This window comes from Mustela lutreola, chromosome X (assembly GCF_030435805.1).
Source record: "Mustela lutreola isolate mMusLut2 chromosome X, mMusLut2.pri, whole genome shotgun sequence".
In the NCBI taxonomy this organism is placed as follows: Eukaryota; Metazoa; Chordata; class Mammalia; order Carnivora; family Mustelidae; genus Mustela; species Mustela lutreola.
Window position 1 is genome coordinate 91788008 of NC_081308.1, and position 19703 is coordinate 91807710.

General features: G+C 49.3%; 1 protein-coding gene across 2 annotated transcripts; it reads left to right on the forward strand.

Moving 5' to 3' along the window:
• The first annotated feature begins 10364 nt into the window (after positions 1-10364).
• On the forward strand, positions 10365-13289 carry CLDN2 (claudin 2). Of its 2 annotated transcripts, XM_059158138.1 has the most exons (2): positions 10365-10993; positions 11105-13289. In XM_059158138.1, exons 1-2 carry the CDS (start codon positions 10541-10543, stop codon positions 11231-11233), a joined length of 582 nt encoding a protein of 193 aa, XP_059014121.1. In that variant the 5' UTR covers positions 10365-10540; the 3' UTR covers positions 11234-13289. The 2 variants fall into 2 exon arrangements, with proteins under 2 accessions (XP_059014121.1, XP_059014120.1); XM_059158137.1 differs by having other exon boundaries at positions 10369-13289.
• Positions 13290-19703: the final 6414 nt, after the last annotated feature.

The following is a 19703-nucleotide window of genomic DNA, read 5'->3' on the forward strand; positions in this document are numbered from 1 at the left end:
CTCTTCCCTTTGGGTTCTCTCTCTCTCAAATAAATAAAGTCTTTTAAAAGAATTTCTTTTAATTAAAAAAATGGAAAATGCCCACGGGATTTGGTGACATGACATGGGGTGGGCGGTGGAGTCATTTGTGACCTTTATGAAAATTTCTTGGATTGGTGCAAGCACAGGGATATAATGTCTCAAATCTTCTCTCTGCCCGAGGTCCTAACTCCTCCCGTACATAGTCTTCTCATCCCTGCCCCTCTTGCCTGGAGAATCTCTTATTTCTCCTTCTAGACTTCTTCTCTTCGTAGCACCTTCTCCTCCCTTTCCCTAAAGACCTTGCTTTATACAGACCTCTCTTAGATTTGGTTCCGCCAAGACCTGTCTCCTACCTGTCCTTCCACTCTCTTTCCTAACCCATCCCTACCCTCATTGTCCTCCCTTTATGATGTTCTGGCTCATTCCTCTCCTTAAGCGGAGGCTGCCTTACCTGGACTGCTCTTTTTTCAGGCCCCTCTCCATCCCCCCCACCCATCTAGGTTCACCAGCTCTCAGCAGGGGTCTTAGTTTGGTGACCAAGATGCCTCACAGACTCGACACGGAGGAGTCATATGCTCTGGCAGGATTCCACCAGGATCTGACAGTGCTGACCTGTAGGAAACACGGCGTTAAAACCAAGTCCTTGAATGACTGCCAATCTGCTAACCACATCCTGCCAACACAATGCCCTCATCCGCCCTGGCACCTGCCCCTGAGATTCTGCCTTTTCCTATTCCCAGTTGAATAGAGTCACCTCGAGCTGATAAGGTGCCCCTCTCCTCCAAATTCTTTCTCGCACCCCACTGAGGTTTTTCGCTTCGAGAATGCTTTCATATTCATTAGTCTGGCCTTGGGAAGTCAGCAGGGTGAAGTCTGGAGAAAGAAGATGTGAAGACTTGCCCTGGGTCTCCCAGCTGGTTAGAGGATTAGCCTGCTACCCCTCCCACCGCCTTCGGTTTTGCTTGCTTTCATGTTCCCCAAACATCCCCTACTCTGGGCCTGAGCTCAGGCATGGCTGCCCTTTTAGCCTGTTGCAGCCTGCCAAGGGGTACCCCTTGAAGAGACCCCTGCTCGGGAGCACTGCCAGGGAGCAGGACCCCAGTCACACTTTGCACTACAGTTCTAGGCCTCCTTGGGAAAGAGGATAATTGCTGGTTTGCTTCACTGAATTCACAGTAGGCAACACATTTGACTATTTGCTTTGAAATGACTTAAAAAATGGAGTAGAGTAATAATTAAGAGTCAAGGGCCAGGGGTGGCTGGATTTGGTGTCCAGGCCTGGCTCAGCTCTGCAATACCCCAGTGAGACAATGTATATGAAAACCCTTCACAGAGTTCCTGACACAAAGCAAGTGTTCAATGAAGAGCGGCCACTAGTCTTACCATTTTTCCATAGGAATCCTTGGGAGGCAGTCAGTGTAGCGCACTGGAAAATTTACTGAACCAGACACCTAGGGACGCAGATTCCAGGTCTAATCATTACTGCTCAGCTCGCGATGCTGGGCGATTCATTCATTTCATCTCATCGGGCCTCGACTTTCTCAACCGCACAATACATTGTATTAGCCTTTAAAGCTCATTCTGTATGTACAAAGAGGTTAGGTTATGGTGGAAACATGGAAATAACAAAAATGCCTACTAGTGAATGGTTAAATAAATTACATTTCCAGATGACGGAAGACAATGCAGCCATAATGAATGAAGACAATCCGTTGTTTGATGGACATAGAAATATCATTGCCTACATGTCATATCATTGCATTACTTAGAAATGATAGAAGGTTACAGAACTGTAGGGTATAATGCGATTCAATTGTGGAAAAATACTTCTACTTGTGTCTTCTACAGTACGTCAAAATGTAAACATGATTAGCAGTACATCCCTGGCCGGTGGTATTATGAGAACCTTTATTTTCCTCTTTATATTTTATTTTCTGAGTTCTTTGCAGTAACATCTAGTATGTTTCTAAATAAGAAAACGACAGCAAACAGAGAAATTTTCTCTTGCTCCAGTCAGAGAGGCAACCCAATCATGGCTCTCAGCTCCACAGAAATTTCGAGGTCCCTAAACGGCATGCGTCGGGTATGGTACTGCTGTGTATGGGACAAAGGGGAGGGAGGCCCATAGTAATCCTGGCTGCTTCAGTCCCAACTTATAGGGAACTGCTCTTTTGAACCCACCAGAGTCTGAACCCAGAGTCCACATGTTCGCCTTTGCACTTTGGGGCTCAACCGCAGGGGTGGGGTAGGGCTGGGAGCTTGCTGGAGAACTGAGCTGGGTGGACGAGTCCATGCGGCTGTTCGAAGCGCAGGGCTGCTTGGGCACTGGCTCACCAGGGCTGTGTTTATGAGACTTACTTCCTGCTGGGCCTCAGGGCCCATAGCCAGGGACACCTAATGGGCCTCACAGAGCCCCCTCCTCTCCCCACCCCCAAAGCTGGAATGTTCCGAATTCTTCCTTCGGCCAAAACCCTCTCCCCCAAAGGCCTCTCCTGGGCTCACAGAGGTCACCACACAAAAGCCCAGCTGGAGTTTTTGACAGGAAAAACACAAAACTCACCAAACTTTTTTTTTAAGTACCTCAATCTTCCAGACTCCAAGGGTTTAATTCTGATCTGTAATAAGTCTCTGACCCAAGGCTGAGATTTGCAGATGGATTTTGCAAAGCTGTGGCTAACAATTAGAAATCCTTTATCACCTCAGCCTGGGGCCCCTTGCACCTTGCTCCCCTCCCTCGGGATCCTTTCCTCATTCTCCAGGGCCATACATCTCCTCCAAGACTCTGCAAAAGAACTGCCTCGTAAGTGTCTTAATTCTGATTTATTGGCTCCCTCTTAAATTCACCTGTGGGCTCTTGTTTCCTAGTTGCTATCAGTTTGGCCCGTGGCGTCACCAGCCTCGGCCATCTTGGGTTTCTGAGGGAAGGGCACGGGAGGGAAAGTTCAGGTGGCACCTGGGTGGGGAGCATTTGTTTCCTCAAGGCTACCACAAACTTTCCAGTGTTTGAAACTATGGCGCCAGAGGAAGCACTCTCCAAATCAGATAATACATTCTGAATGGAGCTTTTGAGGACAGAAGGACTGAGCTACCAGGATGGAAGGAAAGGAGCTACAGTTTACCCCTGTGCCCAACTGGAGGGAGGCTGAGGGGGACTGGAAGGGGAACGCTTCCCTCCCGCCCCCAGCCAGCTTCAGTGCCTGAAGCTTTAGGGGGTCCTCGGAAGATGGATTTCTGAGTGAAGTCCTGGTCTCCTCCTTAACCTCTTAAATAACCCTTCCCCCACCGGTCTGTAAGTCTGTCAGAAATTCCTTCTTTGAAGGAAATCCTGCCATTTGGGACAAAATGGATGGGCCCTGAGGGCACTGTGCTAAACAAGATAAGTCTGGCCGGGAAACCAAATACTGCATGAGCTCTCTCTTGCCTCTCCGGGGCAATCTGAAAAAAACAACACAAAACAAAACAAACCCCGATAGATACTCTGTATCTGTGTCTTAGATACAGAGAATTGACTGGTGGTTGTCAGAGGTGGGGGTGGCCGGTGGTGGGTGGGTAAAATGGGTGAGGGAGCCAAAAAGTACCAACTTCCAGCTGGAAGATAAAGAAATCCTGGGACTGTAACACAGCGTGAATATTGTGTATTTGAAGGCGGCTGAGAGCGGTAGAAAGTTTTCATCAAAAAAGAAAAAGAATGTGTGGCTATGTGCGGTGCGGGATGTGACCTAAACTTACTGTCGAGATCACTTTGCCATGCAGACTTATAACAAGTCATTCTATTGGTAGCCCTGAAATTAATATAAGGTTATATGCTAATTACATCTCAATACAAAAAGAAATTTCTTTAGACTGAGACGTTATTCTCCTCAAGCATCCTCTTGGAAAATGGAGCTGGAAACAAAACATTAACTCCGTTTATAGCTAGAGAGATTGGAGACGCTATGTTTTCGAAATTTGGCCTGTGTTTTCTAGCAGGGTAAAGTGGGAGCGCTTTACTTTGATGGTCAGGACAAAAAAAAAAAAAAAAAATGAACTTCTTTTTAAAGCAATTAGAAAATCCCTCAATCCTGTTGTAGTTCCCTGAGCTGTCATCCGTCAACCGCTGCAGAAGGAAAGGCAAACTGCTCTGAAGACACACCTTCCAGAAAGTAGGGCTTCAGGGGGATGGCTTTGCCACTTACTAGAGTCCTGGGAGAGGCTGTCAGATCAGGTGATGGAGAAATGAGGTTCACTGGCAGAAGAGGGCTGTGGGGACCTCCATCTCCCCTCCGCTAGGATCTCATGTCAGCTCCTTCCTTGAGCCTGAGAACCCCACCTGTCTTATCCCGCTTGGTCTTACAAGGTCCCAAAGAAGGGGCACGAGACACAATACCCTTGGGGCAAGAACTCAGGAAAGGCAGAGCAAGTACCCAGGCAAGAAGGAGTTAATTCAGGAGCCCTGTCAGTCCTGACCCTTCTAATCCTCTCTGGCAGTCCAATCCCTCTGCTAAGGAAGATTAGGTAAGGATCCTAAATGAAGCCTTCTTGCCCAGCCCTTGGGCCATGGAGTGTGTTGGCCTCATGCCCAGAAGACAAATTCAACTGTCAAGGCCTAGAGTTTTCTGTTCCTCCCAAGCTGCCAAGGCTGGACTTTTAGGAGGATCCCGGAAAGAGAGGAGTTTCCTTTAAAGCTGGCTGCTTCTAGAAACAGCTGTTCAGTCCTCCTATATTTGTCAACATGGTTTCCTGTCCCCATTACCTTAATTGAGACCCAAAGCCTTAGAGATGAGCAGACTAGCACCTGGACAAGTTAGGGGATCTTCTCACCAGGTTCCAGGGAGGTCTGAGACTCAAAGTCAGTCTTCTGATTCTCACTCGGGTCAGGACTCTTTCTCTAAACCATCTACTGCCTCATCACACAAACAAAAACAGAATCCAGCCTGACACACTCTGACACACTAATTTGTCCATCCCTGCTTTCCTGACCCTGCTGAAATCTGACCTCCTTCAGGCCATCTCTCCCGACTGAATAAACTCGATTAATGGGTTCTCCCTCTTGTCCAGTCTCCCCAGTACAGCCCAGTCTCTCCAGTACAGACTCCAGAGACTCCCAGCCTCACTGGTGGCCTTTTTTAAATTCTGCCTTCCCCAAACTACTCTTCCTACTTAGGCCTACTGAGTCAGGACTGACCCTGGGGAGAGGCCCTCATCTTGGGAACATTGCTGACTCTCATGGGAAACTCACGCTGGGCTCTTCTGCCGGCTTCCCAACAAGGCTGAAGCGGGAGCTTCTCTTCTTGGAGGCAGCGGGTCCGCTCCCTAAAAACATCAAGGTAGCTCACCAACACTCACGGGGGACCCATAAATAGATCATAAATACTAAGGAAAAGTATGTGACCCAACCTGAGCTGACGGAAGGAGTCCAAAGAAGTTTTCAAGGGGAGGATGAGTCCTGAAGGATGATCAGCAATTAGCCAAGCAAATGTTGGGTAGTAGAATATCATACTCAAGGCCTTAGAGACAGAGAGAAAGGCAAATTCAGGGAAATACACCTGTACAGCCATGGCCGGATTGTGTGTGTGTGTGTGTGTGTGTGTGTGTGTGTGTGTGAGTATAAAGCTTGAGATTGGAGATTATTGGTGGGAAACGAGGCTGAAAAGGAAATCAGAAGCTAGACAAAGAGGGGCATTCCTGATTTCCTGTGCTAGAGAGTTTGAACTTCGTCTTGAAAGCAATTAAGAGGCCCTGAAGTTTTTAAAGCATGGCAAGGGGGTAGGGTGGTACTTAAGATTAGCTTTCCTATTTAGAAAGAACGCTGGCTAGCACATGGGTAATTGATTGCAGATGTGGAACTAAAGAGACCAATTTGAGATGCCCATGAGAGAAGTGGATGCATTCAGAAAATATTTTGGAGGTATATTTGATAAGACTTTATAATTGATCACATGTCAAGAAGAGGGGAGGAATCAAGGATGCCTGGCTTGAGTTGCTGGATGAGGGATGGTCCTAGTGAGATGGGGGACACCATGTGAGAAATCACGTGAAGGTAGAGAAAGAGAGCAGATGATTTCAGCTTTTCAAATGTTGAGTTTGAGGTGCCATGAAAAAATTCAGATGGGGTCATTCCAAATGTAGTTGATTATACAAATCTTGAGTTCATGAGAGAGATCTGTGCTGGAAGTATGGATTCAGGGGGCATTGTCATAGAATGTGAAGAATGAGAAGTCTGAAAGTCCCAATGAAACCCTACAGGGAACAGTCAGTATTGTACAGAGGGCTCAAGAAGAAAAACTTATAAAGAAGACTTAGAAGGGGGGGCGCCTGGGTGGCTCAGTGGATTAAAGCCTCTGCCTTCGGCTCAGGTCATGATCCCAGGGTCCTGGGATCGAGCCCCACGTCGGGGCTCTCTGCTCAGCAGGGAACCTGCTTCCTCCTCTCTCTGCCTGCCTCTCTGCCTGCTTGTGATCTCTGTCTGTCAAATAAATAAATAAAATCTTAAAAAAAAAAAAAAGACGACTTAGAAGGGGACTCCCAGGGGACTCAGTTAAGTGTCAGCCTGCAGCTCAGGTCAGGATCCCAGGGTCCTGGGGTCAAGTTCCTGTACTGGACTCCCTGCTCTGTGGAGAGACTGCTTCTCCCTCTCCTTCTGCTGCTCCCCCTACTTGCCCTCTTTCATTCTCTCCCTCTGCATGTGTCGAGTAAATAAAATCTTAAAAAAAAAAAAAAAAGACTTAGAATCACAGAAAACAAGGGAGAAGACAGTTTTAGGAAAGAGAGGGGCAAAGTGAAATGACAGCTATATGACCATTGGATCTGGGGACAAAACAAACTGTGGACAACCTTAGTTTCAGAGGAAGGCTAATGGCTGGAGCCAGACTGAAGAGGATTGAGCAGTGGGTTGGATGGGGAAGAAGTAGCGACATCAACATGAAACGGTTTGTATAGGAATCTTAATTGTAAGGAAATGATGAGGAGAGAGTAGTAGTTGCATAGCGAGAAGGTCGGGAAAGGGGCTCAAAAAAAAAAAAAAAAGTGGTGTTTGAAGCAGTCACCAGGAGATGCTCGCCAGGGAGAAGCAGAAGGTGCCATTGAGATGCAAGGTCATGATCAGGATAGGGTAGAATCCTGCCAGCTTAATGGTAAGAAAACCAATGCGTGGAAAGGAGCGGTGCAGTGACACACCTGGTGAGCGCCAGAACCAGGATTCAAACTAGATTTCCCTCCCCCTCCCATCAGGTGTGTATTGGCCCCTGTTCCACGCTGCTTGGCATCCACATGGGCCTTGTCAACCTCATCACTGAGGAATAGTGTTGACTGGCAACTCTGTCTGATGCTGCCGAGATCCAATGGACGTGTAATCGAGGTTTACAATATTGAATAATTAACAAGCTTAATGTGTTTCTTCCCTCAAGTGGTTTAGAATTGGAAGAGACAAGCTATTCAGCAAAGGCATATACACAGAAAATAGGAAACCCTGTTTCTTTCACTCTCTCTCTCTCTCTGGCTCTCTTTCTCTGTGTTTGTCTCTCTGTCTCTCTGTTTTCTCTCTGTGTCTCTCTCCCTTTCTGTCTCTCTTCTCTCTGTCTGTCTCTCTCCATATCCCTCCATCCTCTGATTCCCTCTCCCAACTTTCTTTCCCAACAGCAGGCAGCTCTCATCCCTTACACTGAAGTCATTGGCTCCTTTAGAAAGCCCACATCTTACAGTCCCTCAAGCCCCTTTAACACTTCACTCATTAAGAAGATATTTTCTTAAAGATTTATTTATTTATTTATTTGTTTGTTTGTTTGTTTATTTATTTGAGAGAGGGAAAGAGAGCAAGACAGAAAGAGAGAGGGAGAAGCCGGGTCCCTGCTGAGCAGAGAGCCCGATGCGGGACTCAATCCCAGGAGCCTGAGATCACGACCTGAGCTGAAGGCAGACGCTCAACCAACTGAGCCACCCAGATGCCCCAAGAAGATATTTTTGAACACCTGCTCTGGGTGTCATACTCTGCAAGGCACTTGAGATCCAGAGATGAATACAATACAGTCCTTGCCCTTATGTAGCTCATAGATAAGTGGGGGAGGAATAAGGGTTTAAAGAGGAAATTGCAGTACAGGGCAGTAACTCCTCTTCATAGCTCAGTTTCCTCATCTGTACCATAGGGATGATTAGCACCTACCACAAAACATTGCTATGATGATTAAGTGAATTAACACATATAGAAGGCTTATAATTTATACATAGGTCACGTCGGAAACACTAGATAAGTGTTGCTATTATTATTATTATTATTATTACTGTTGTTATTATTACTATACTACCATGATGCGGGTAAGGAAACACAGAAAATGCTACAAGAACACAGAGGAGGTGAACTTGATCCGAGCCCGAGGAAGAGACATAAGAGCGGAACACTAAGTGGTGAGCAAGCACTAAACAGAGAGAAAAGAATGCCAGGCATCTTGCATAGAAGGAACAGCTTGCCCTTGGGTTTGGAAGCAAAAGACAATATGGCATGATTGAGAAACCAAGAGTAATTTAGCTCAGCAAGAATATGAGGAGGACAATGGCAAGAGATGAAGCTTGAGAGGTCATAGAGCACACACAAGTTTGGACTTTATCCTTTAGCCAATGGGGAGCCACTGGAAAGTTTCATGTAGATACTTGATCAGATTAATGTGTTGAAAGATCACCTTGGCAACAACATGGAGAATGAACCGTGGGAGACAAGACCGGAAATAAGACCAGTGAGCAAGTCATTGCTACAGTCTGGGGGAAGGAGGACTGACCCTGGCAAGTAACGGTAGGGATGGGGAGAAGGGTGCCATGAATTTGAGGTATATGCAAGAGAGAGAGTTGGTGAGACATTGACCATGGAAAGTGAGGAGTCAGCATGAAAATAATGCCAAGAATCACTCTCGGGATTTTGGTCTGGCACAAGGGGATGGATAGAGGGACCGTTCAGCGATCTCAGGGGGCCCAGGGAAGAACTGTTTGGGGAAAGGTATGATAAAAGAGATGATGAGTTCTCTTTTGAACCTGTCAAATTTGAGGTGCCTGTGGCATTTCCAGGTGGACATTTTATTCATTCATTCATTCATTCATTTAGTTTTTTTTTTTTAAAGATTTTATTTATTTATTTGACAGACAGAGATCACAAGCAGGCAGAGAGGCAGGCAGAGAGAGAGAGAGAGGAGGAAGCAGGCTCCCCGCCAAGCAGAGAGCCCGATGCGGGGCTGGATCCCAGGACCCTGGGATCATGACCTGAGCCAAAGGCAGAGGCTTTAACCCACTGAGCCACCCAGGCGCCCCTCATTCATTTAGTTTTAAAGATAGATTTATATATTTATTTGAGAGAGAGAGAGTGGGGGGAGGGGCAAAGGAGAGGGAGAGAGAGAATCTCAAGCAGACTCCCTGCTGAGTGCAGAGCCCGACACCCAGCTCAGTCTTATGACCCTGAGATCATGAGTTGGATGCTTAAGCGACTGAGCCAACCATGCTTGAGCACTGCAACATCCTAGACAGCTCTGAGTTTCTCAAGGATAGGCTCAGATACCTTCCTCTTACAAAGCTTTCTACAGTAGAAGAGCTTCCTTTTCCTCTGCCCATCCTAGGTCATCTGTTAGGAGATAGCCTGGGGAATTTCAGGGCTCCCCCCCGCCCCCAGGCCTTGGCAGAACTTTCGCTCCAAAAATCCTTCCCCATTATCGCCGAAGCTGGGGTTGGTAGGGAATCTATTAAGAAAACAGACAGGAAGTGTCCTTAGTCGTGCCTGGTGGAGGGAATTGGGGCAGGGCTGGGTGGATCTGAACTCTCAGCGTGTGGACAGAAGTCTTCTTCGCCGACCCCAGTCGGCTCTGGTGTAGATTCCCACATGTGAGGATGATGACCTAGGGCCAGACCCCTGCTCTCTAGGCCCCTGGAGATTCAAGAGGCCTCTAGCAAGCCGGAGTCCAAAGCTGTATCCTAGGACCTGTTCCTCCTGTTCCAGGCTCCTGGAGTTTGGCCTTAGTGTGCAGCTGAGGGCCCCGTGGCAGTGTTGCCGGGCAGTGCATTCAACATCAGGCTCCGGAGACAGAAGCGTGCCAGGTGAGAGCCTGACCCGGAGCTACTGCGGCCAGCATAACCACCACTGTCACCACTACCTTCTCGGAAAGGAGCCACCCGTCTGGCCCCTGGCTTTGTCTGGCTGCCAACCCAACCCAAGGCATGTGCCTACGCAGGAGGCGATGACATTTTGGCTCCACTTTCAAAGTTCTTTTTTTCTTTCTCATGTGTTATTTCTAAAGATAACAAAGGTCAAAAGGCATCCAGCATTTTCTGGTTTCTCATAAGCTTCTGGTCAATATTTAATCTGGTTTATGGATTTTTTTTAGGTCTTCTAGATGCCTTCTTGAGCCTGCTTGTGGCCACCCACAGACACTTGTAAGGAGGAGAGAAATCGGCTTGGGAGAGGCACTCTGAAATGAGGGATTAGAGGCCAGGATCCAAAGAGCAAGCACTGCAGCCTGAAGGCAAGGGAGCAGGCCCCGACGACGCCCCCACTGCCGAGAGGTCTGCAATGGCCTCCCTCGGCCTCCAACTTGTAGGCTACGTCCTGGGCCTCCTGGGGCTGTTGGGCACCCTGGTGGCCATGCTACTTCCCAGCTGGCGAACAAGCTCCTACGTCGGTACAAGCATCGTCACAGCCGTCGGCTTCTCCAAGGGCCTCTGGATGGAGTGTGCCACGCACAGCACAGGCATCACGCAGTGTGACATCTACAGCACCCTCCTAGGCCTGCCCGCTGACATCCAGGCTGCCCAGGCCATGATGGTGACATCCAGTGCGCTCTCTTCTTTGGCCTGCATAGTCTCTGTGGTGGGCATGAGATGCACAGTCTTCTGCCAGGACTCCCGAGCCAAGGACAGGTTGGCTGTGGTGGGCGGAGTCTTCTTCATCCTCGGAGGCCTTCTGGGCTTCATTCCTGTTGCCTGGAATCTTCATGGGATCCTGCGGGACTTCTACTCCCCACTGGTACCTGACAGCATGAAATTTGAGATCGGAGAGGCTCTTTACCTGGGCATTATTTCCTCCCTGTTCTCCCTGGTAGCTGGAATCATCCTCTGCTTTTCCTGCCCATTCCAGGGAAATCGCTCCAACTACTATGATTCCTACCAGGCCCAGCCCCTCGCAACTAGGAGCTCCCCAAGGGCCAGCCAACCGCCCAAAGTCAAGAGTGAGTTTAACTCCTACAGCCTGACAGGGTATGTGTGAAGAACCAGGGGCCAGAGCTGGGGGCGGGTGGCTGGGTCTGTGAAAACCAGCGGACAGTGCCCCCCCCCCCCCCAGGGCCACAGGTGAGGGACACTGGCACTGGGTCATGTCAGAAGGTGCTGAGGATAGACTGACTTTGGCCGCTGGATCAAGCGAAGGCAGAAACGGGAACTGGTGTGACAGCTTGCAGGCGGGATTGTCAAGATGCTTGCCAAGCCAGCCTTTCTGTTCCCTTCAACTTGCCCACGGCCCTGCCACCTCCCCCCACCCCCACCCCGGCCCGAGTCCCCAACCCTCAACTCCAAACTCCGCCCCCTAGTCTAGGCCATACCACAGAGTCTCCCCTCTGCCTTTCAGGTGACCTGCGAATCCACCCCCAAACCCACTCATTAATGACATCCCACTGACTAACCGTTTCTGTGCTCAAAGACCCTCCCTCTGGCTCAGGTTGGCTCTGAGCTCATTGCTGGGGGGTGGCGGGGAGGGGGACTGGTGGTTTTTATGGTCACGGCTCTCACCAACTTCCCAATTCTCTCCGAAGAAACTGTTTGGCCAGTAATGGAGCCCAGCGCCTCCATCCCATTGTTGTTATGACTCCACAGTGTTCAGACCGGTTTGTGCGTGGACTGAAATAAAACCACCCTGTGGTACCGAGGGAGCAGAGAGCAACTGGGTACAGGATGAGAGGGAGGGAAGGCAGTCGAGGACCCAAAAAAGACCTGACTCACTTCCCAGGGCATTTCCCGGAATTCCCTCCCACTGTGGGCTGGGGATCTAGCCCCCCTCCCACTAGGGGAAATCACGAAGAAAGAAGATATGGTGGAAAAGCTCAAGGCAGCAGTGGACGCTGATTCCGCTGAGGAACTGCCTCCAAGCTGCAGCTCCAACTTTCACTGAAGCTCCTGCCTCCCTCTGACCTGGCCTCCTGCTAAGAAACAAGGCTACAGGTCTCCTGAGTCCTGCACAGTGGTTTCCTTAGGAGGGGGAACATGTCCTTTCTCGAGATGGCTCTGGGCTGGGGGATGACAGCGTGGGAGGCTTGGGGTTCCAAAGAAGAGACCGCTCCTTGATGCTGCCCCAGAAAGAATAAGAACTTCTTTGGTCTCTAAGAAGCTGGGGGGAGGGCATGTGAGGTGGCTCCAGTGGGAGTTTCTATCAAGCCAGAGAGAGGCGGCTTCCCCAGGGAGTCTGCAAGCCTAATGGAAAATCAGCCCGAAGTCTGCGATCCATTCCCAGGGGTCTCTCCACAGAGCGCCAGAGAGCCTCTGAAAGACAACAGCCCCCCAGCTCTCCCACCTCCGTCACCCTTCAGAAGCACCCGCCATCCATCGCCAGACATCTCAGAGTTGCCAGAAGGCATCTGAGGGCTTTGGCATGGAACGACAATGCCCAAGGATCTGGGCCCCGATCTGAGCGAAAGATGAGCCACCGCCTGGGATTTCGGTTGGGGAGGGACTGAGGAGAACGTCTCCCCGGCAGTCTCCCCGGCAGACCCTTCCACCTCCAAGGTGTGGAAATGCTCCATTTCCCCTGGGGTGGGGGTAGGAGTCACAGATAGACCAAAGGCCTTTTCTCTCACACACCACCCTACAAGTACACCCGGCTTCGGACAAACTGCAGTCCACCTTCCCAGACCTCAGTACCAGCAGAAGGGGCTCACTCGTCTCTAACACGCCTCTCGCCTCTCCACCTTCTTGCTTATGATTAAGCTCTTCTCCCAAGCTGGAAGGCCCTGTCCCCTTAGCCGAGTCCTCCTGTTGTCTGGAGAACTTGCTCAGCACCAACTCCTACACTGAGTCTCCTCTGACCACTCTGTCCCTCTCCTGCCCTCCCTCCTCCACCCCCTCAGCATATAATTATTGCTTCTTTAATGCTTGTAATTCACAATTTTTGATGGATAGCTATCTTTTCGTGTGCGCCTATCTGATTTCACAAATACCTTATAAACTCTTGGAGGGTAGGGGCCATACCCGAGACCTCTCTGTATCCCCCCAGACTATCTGTAAGAGTGCTGGGCACACAGTAGGTGATCAATAAATACTTGTTGATTGAGTAATTTTGTTACTGTTTTATTCATTCAAAAGGGGCCTTGGCAGGCATGGCAGGTGTGAGAGAGAATTGGGCCAGGGGGAGGGTAGAACGGAAACTGGCTTTTCTTCTCACCGGCTGGATAAAAAAAATTCTTGACTTTATGGGAGACATTAGGAAAACAAGACACCCCCCCTACCACATTCCCAGGGAAACTTCACTTTTTCATTGTGCCCAGGGCTCCTCCCTCTTCACAATTCTTTCATCGAAGTTATTTACTGAATGGCTATGTGTTTATTCCTTTCGCTCTCTGAACCAGCACTGTGAAGAAGGAAAAGTCAATCTGACAATCTCCATTCAGCAGATGGGGAAACCAAGGCCCATGTGAATAAAGAGATTGTTTTTCCCAGAGCTACATTGCTGGTGTTGGTGCCCCAGACTCTAGACTCCCCAAATAGAACTCTGCTGATCCACTCATTGGGAGAGCCTGCCAGGGGTCCCCCCAAGCTGCCGGAGGAGAGCAATTTATGGCCAACAAAGACACATTGGGGACACACACAGTTCTGGAGATCTCCCTTGGAGATGATCTGGGGGAGCAGGACCAATTCACATTTGAAAGAGATGTAATACCTCCGTACTAATTTCCCAAACTCTGGAGGTGTGAGAGTTTGGGAGGCCAATGATTCGGCCGGGCCGTTGTTTGAACTTCCTGGGGGAATGAACAAAGCCTAGTTCATAAAGAAGTTAGCTGTGGCAACACTGATGATAACAGCTCCCCCCTGCTTCCCTACCCCCGCCCCAGCAAGATTCAACTTACACAGCCCCTGGAGAGAGTGGGTCGCAGAGCACAGGAACCTGTTACAACAGGCCCTGCCTTGCACTTCCCACGTAGGCCTTCTCTGGTGCAGAGGTGAGGACCCCGCCACCGGAGCCCATTTAGAGGGAATGGAGGTGGGCAGGAGTAGGTGTGGAGAGAAGAGGCTCTCTGAACAGAAGTTGTGCAAGGGGTCCGGTCTCTGGCCTGGCACCAGGAACTCCAGAGTGCTTGACTCCGGTGGGGGGCAGTAGAGGCCGGAAGAAGGGGTCGCTTTGCGGACTGTGTTGTGCTGAGGGGGCAGCCGTCTGGTCTGGGCTCTGAGGACCCACCACAGGGCCACAAAAGCACTTTCAGATCCACAATTGCCTTGCGTTCTCCAAATACCCCAAACGAAGCAGGTCTTTGTACAAGAGACAAAATGGAGGCCTCCCTAAAGTCACAGTGTCAGAGTCTGACTCGAAGCTTAGAAATTCTTCCCCCAGCAATGTGGGTCTGTGATTCTGCCTGGGAAGGTGTAAGAGTGGCTTCTGCTCTTCAGACGGCCGCAGCCCTCCTCTCCCTGTCTGCGCCTGGGCTAGAAGGGCCTTCGAGGGAAATAGGGCCCAGGGCTTCTGTTCATCTTAGGATGAGGCTGCCCGGGAACATCCTCCTTCCCTGTAATCTGGGAAGAGTCTACTGAGGAAGTTAGAATTTCATCCTTAACTAGAAAAACCGGGGCAGAGCCGATAAGGAGCAACTGTTCCCTTTGGCTGGGTGTGCAAGGAAAGCTTTGCTCTAAATAATTTCCTCGAAATATCCCGGTGTCTGAGTTCAAGCTGAACGGCTTTCAGCTCACCCCATTGCCTTCCATCATAAAGTAATTTAGATTAGCCACAACCAAGGGGATAGTGGAGGCCATTGTGTTTATGCCCCAGACTGATGGCTCTGACCCTTGCACAAGGGGAGATGTTTCTGCCCTCCCTCCTTCCTCTGATAATAGTGTGACTCATGTTTTCTCCCCCTCAGGGCCCTAGTGACCTACTGCTATGTGATCATTAATAGGGGAGGGGGAGGCTGAAACTGGCTTCTTGGGGGAAAGGTGAGCTCCAGCTTCTTGAGAGACCTTCATGCAGCCCGTCCGACAGCCATTCAGTAGGCTCCGCAGCCAGGCAGCCCACGCGGCCTGCACCCTCACTCCATGTCGGACGATAAGCGTAAGGCTTCGAGGGCAACAAGTGCAATGAGAGTGAACAGCAAGGTAAAGTCTGTGCCTTGCAGGAGTTGACAGCTGATGCAGGGCCAGATAAGACATGCACACCGAAGCATGGTGCAACGCATGATACGGTGTGTCCTATGAGAGATAGGAGGTAGGAGGGAAGTTCCAGAAGGTGGGGTCTCAGGGGCTACTTCAGAAAGGCTTGTACGTCCCCTCAAATCCCAATCCATATGAAGGGAGGGTCTGGCATCCCTTGAGCTTCGGTACGGGGGGAGGGGGCGGGCGGGGAGAATGATCCAAAGAAACTGCCTCCTGTAGCTAAAGGACCATGGGAAACAGAGCAAAAAGGTGGAGAGCAGCGCTGAGGAGGAAACACGGTTATACCGCACAGCTCAGCCAGAACCCCTCTGAGTTTGCCTCACAGGCTTCTTGAGTGGCTCCAGTGGAAAGAGTGCCCCTAGGGCCCGGCCCCTTCTCCCTCATCTGCTTCTCTTGGGCAGCTTCTCTGGAAATTGGTGGGGGCAGTGGAGGCAGTGCCCTTCCGAGTAACCTGAAACCTTTTGGCCCCGGACCAGAGGAGAAACAGCTGTGGGAGAAGGGAGAGAGGACAGAGAAGGGCACGGTGCTAAAGGCGGGCAGATGGGCCTGGGCAGAGCCAACTGTTCCCTCCCACTCAGCCCTGGGTCCACGGACAGGAGATTCTTCTGTGCTTGTCGCTAACCACTCTGGGACACAGAGGCCCTCGGCAGGGAAGCGCATGTGCTGCTCCACTGGCTGAAGCCTGGCCTTTGCCCAGCCTGGTCTGCCTGCCCCAGCGGCTGCGGACTTTGATGAGAACTCCTGTTATCTCCCTGACAGAGAAAACCTCAAACAGGAAGTCCAGCAGGTTATCTCTCTCTTTTGCCCTAAGTGGTGGCTCCTCCACGCTGCGATGTGATCGCTGATAAAATATTAACAGGTTGTTATCAGGCCTGGCACTGCGGAAGCTGTAATGGGACCACCCCTCTGCCTCCTACAAGCTGCCGCTTTCCCGAGACCGGCTGCTCAGGAATTCCTAGCTAACTCTTGCCTAACAGTTCCCTGCTCTGGGCCTCATGTCTCCACAAAACGGGTGACGGTGGTGTTGGACTTAACAAAGCAGGAGGTCACTCCACAAGTGCAGACCATCAGGTTGCACTTCCCCATTATTCCTGAAGTCCCAATCCTCCAGAATGGCACCCTTGCTGTTTCACAAGTCACCTCTGAGGAAGGCTTCAAAGAACTTTCTATTTGCAAACATGGCCTCGTGGAGGGAACACTGAGAAAGCTCACATGCTTTCAGACAGATACGTACAATGCAATGGGAAACAAGGTGCTCAATGAGTCTCATAGTGTGGCAGGCAACCCCGAGTTTCAGCGGGGGCCCCTTTCCTCCAACAGCACTTCGTGAGCCTGTGACATTTGGCAAAGTTCGTGTGGGTTGCTCAGGAGAAAGGCCACTCCCACCAAAATCACAAGCAGCCTCTTTGTTTGCTTTTATGTAGAATCACAACGGGAGGCAAAAAGGTGGATCAGCATCCCCCACAAAGGCTATCTGCTGACATTGCCAAGACTCTGCTCCCTTGGTTTAAAGGCACTAAGTGCCTTGATGGGAGAAAAAAAAGCACGTATATTTTTCTAGCAAGAGAAACCCCTTCAGTCATAGATTAGCCACTGACGTCAGAATTTGTACTAGTTTCTCAGTTTAGTGCTTTTTTTTAAGAGCCAGAATGAGAAGACAAGCCCAGTGGGCTTAAGAAAAAAATAGAACATCAACTCAGAGGCAGTGGACGCTGGAATCACAGGAAGCAGGGGCCTTCTCTAAATAACGCATGCACTCTTCAACTAAATGATTCAATAGGCTTTGATGGAGATGAAGGAGAAATCAAGAAAGAGGCAGACAGGATGAGAAAGGTGGTGCCATCTTTTTCTCAGCAATTCCAGAGGCACCTCCTGTGGTTAATTTTACTCTTCTGTGTGTAATAATAAACCAGCATGTTCTCAAGAGTCACTTTCTCACTCCCGGAGAAACTTGCCCACCTCAGCACTGTCTGGGGTGGGGGTGGGGTAGCAAGGAGCCAGTGAGAACCCTCACAGGCAGAGGCTAACAAGTCCAAGACCTCCTGGAGTGTAAGAATAAGATTTTGATGGCTGTTTTGATATCAGGAAAGCTGCCAAGTGACAGCCCTGCGTGAAAAACCCAGTCAAGAGGAAATGAATTTCCACATTGTTTGGAGGGATATTCGTTACATAAGTGAACGATTTCCTGATCATGAGGGCAGTTAAACATTGTGTGGGATTGTGGAACTTTCTTCCTTGGAAATTCCTATTAGCGTGGGCTGGCTTTAGCTTTTTCTTATCAAAAGGAAGAAGACAAGACTAATCGTTTTTAAGACAGGCCATACTGTGTTGTGGGCAAAGAGCCTGGGCTTTGGAGTCAGACAAACTTGGGTTTGGTTTGGCGTCTGCACGCTCTCTAGCTGTGTGGCCTGGGAGGGGCACTTCAATTCTCTATGCTTTAGTTCCTACATATGTCAGGTGGAAATGATGCCTGCCTCGTAGTGTGGTCATGGCATATGGTAGGTCCTCAACAAGGGGTTAACTATGTTCCAAACATATTGGTGACCCAAAGGGTAGTGTCAAAGTCACACCAAAATGTGTTTCTGTGGGGAGTGGGGGCAGATGACAAAGTCTATTTCCCACTACAGATCTGAATCTACATCAAGGGATATTCTTGCCCAGGTCAAAACTTCTCCAGATTCTTCCCCAAAGTCTAGATTCATAGGATTCACAGGAATCATTCAGATTCCATTAGTAGAGGCCAGAGGAAAAGCAGACTTGAGAAGTTGGAGAATAAAGGAGGGGTGTTGGCTCTTTGCCCTTTATCCAGATCTGTGAAAATCTGAGGGGGAACAGAACCATCATCAATAAGGTCCTACTTCTAGAGAAAATTTTAGTCCAGGGGAACTGCAAACTGAGGTTAATTCCCCCAACTCTCGGACAACTGGGGAGATACAACAAACACTTTCCTAGTTTGTAACCTACAAGGGCGCCACTGGTAGGCAGATTTAGCATAGCCCCTGTCTTGCTGGTATTCCCCAACCCTTGGTCCCTTCTGTTCCTTATGCTTCAAGTTAAAGAATTCAATATTCCTCAGACACACTTGGGTGTTTCTTTATTCACAACCCCTCCTCCCACATAGTCTTGTGACTTTACTTACACTCTTCCCTATAACCTGGAAAATCCTCTCTACCTCAACCTCCACCTTTCCGATCATTACCAGTTTCCAAAGCTTTCTGGAAAATCAGGACTTTGGGGAACACCTTCCTGAGCGTCTGCCTAAAGTCATCTTGCCTCTGTCTCTGAGGACTCAATGGTCAGACACATGCGTTTGGTGAGTAGAAGGCCCCCAAAACATGTGGACTAATCTCCTCTAAAAGGGGGTTGTGTTTTCTGATGACTCACATCAAGACTTTGGACTTGGGGATGGAGGCAAGTAACAAAACACATTCCTTCTGCAAAAAATGAATGCTGCATATGTCTCCATGACTAAGGCTTCAATCTACCCAAGACGATCTAGGTTCGTTCTTTCCAACTGTCTGGTTTATTACCCAACCATGTGCCGTGACTGAATTCACAAGTATGGTTCCTGAATTTCCTCTCTAAGAGAAGTCGTAAGTTAGGGATGTCCTTGTCTTCAAGAACAAGGATTCTTTGGGGGGAAATTACCCTTGACTGGGCCTTAGCTCACCCCTGGATTTCCTGAACATACCCTCATGCTTCACTCCTAACCCCATACTACAGAAAGAACTTTTAATTCATAGTATACAACTCTGAAACATGTTCTATCTGAGGATTGCTCTTTGGGAATAGAGAACCTGCCGATTAAGCCTTTGCTTTTAAATTATTGAAGCAAATCATCTGTAATCACTGGATGTGGACAACTATATCTTTCTGCTCCCCCCTGGGACCACCAAGTCTCCAACTTGGTCCTCTGCTAGGAGCCCATTTGTTCATCCCACAGTACTGACTTCCTCACACATGCCAGGAACTTATTTTCTTGAGGCTTGCTCTGTCTACTCTGTTTATGGATAGCTCCCTTCTCTTTTTTTTTAAATTTTAAAAATTATTTATTTAAAGATTTATTTATTTTTAGAGAGAGAGAGAGCATGATCAGGAGTGGCAGAGGGAGAGGGAGAATCTCAAGCACACTCCACGCCAAGCATGGAGCCCAATGCGGGGCTTGATGCTGAGACCCTGAGATCCTGGCCTGAGCAGAAACGGAGAGTCGGACGCTCAAGCAACTGGGCCACACATGCATCCCTGTTTCTTTTTCTGAAAGATTCAATCACTGCTCTTGGCAAAAAGGAACAGGAGACCCTTCAGAAATGTTTTTTTCCTCCTTTTAGTTT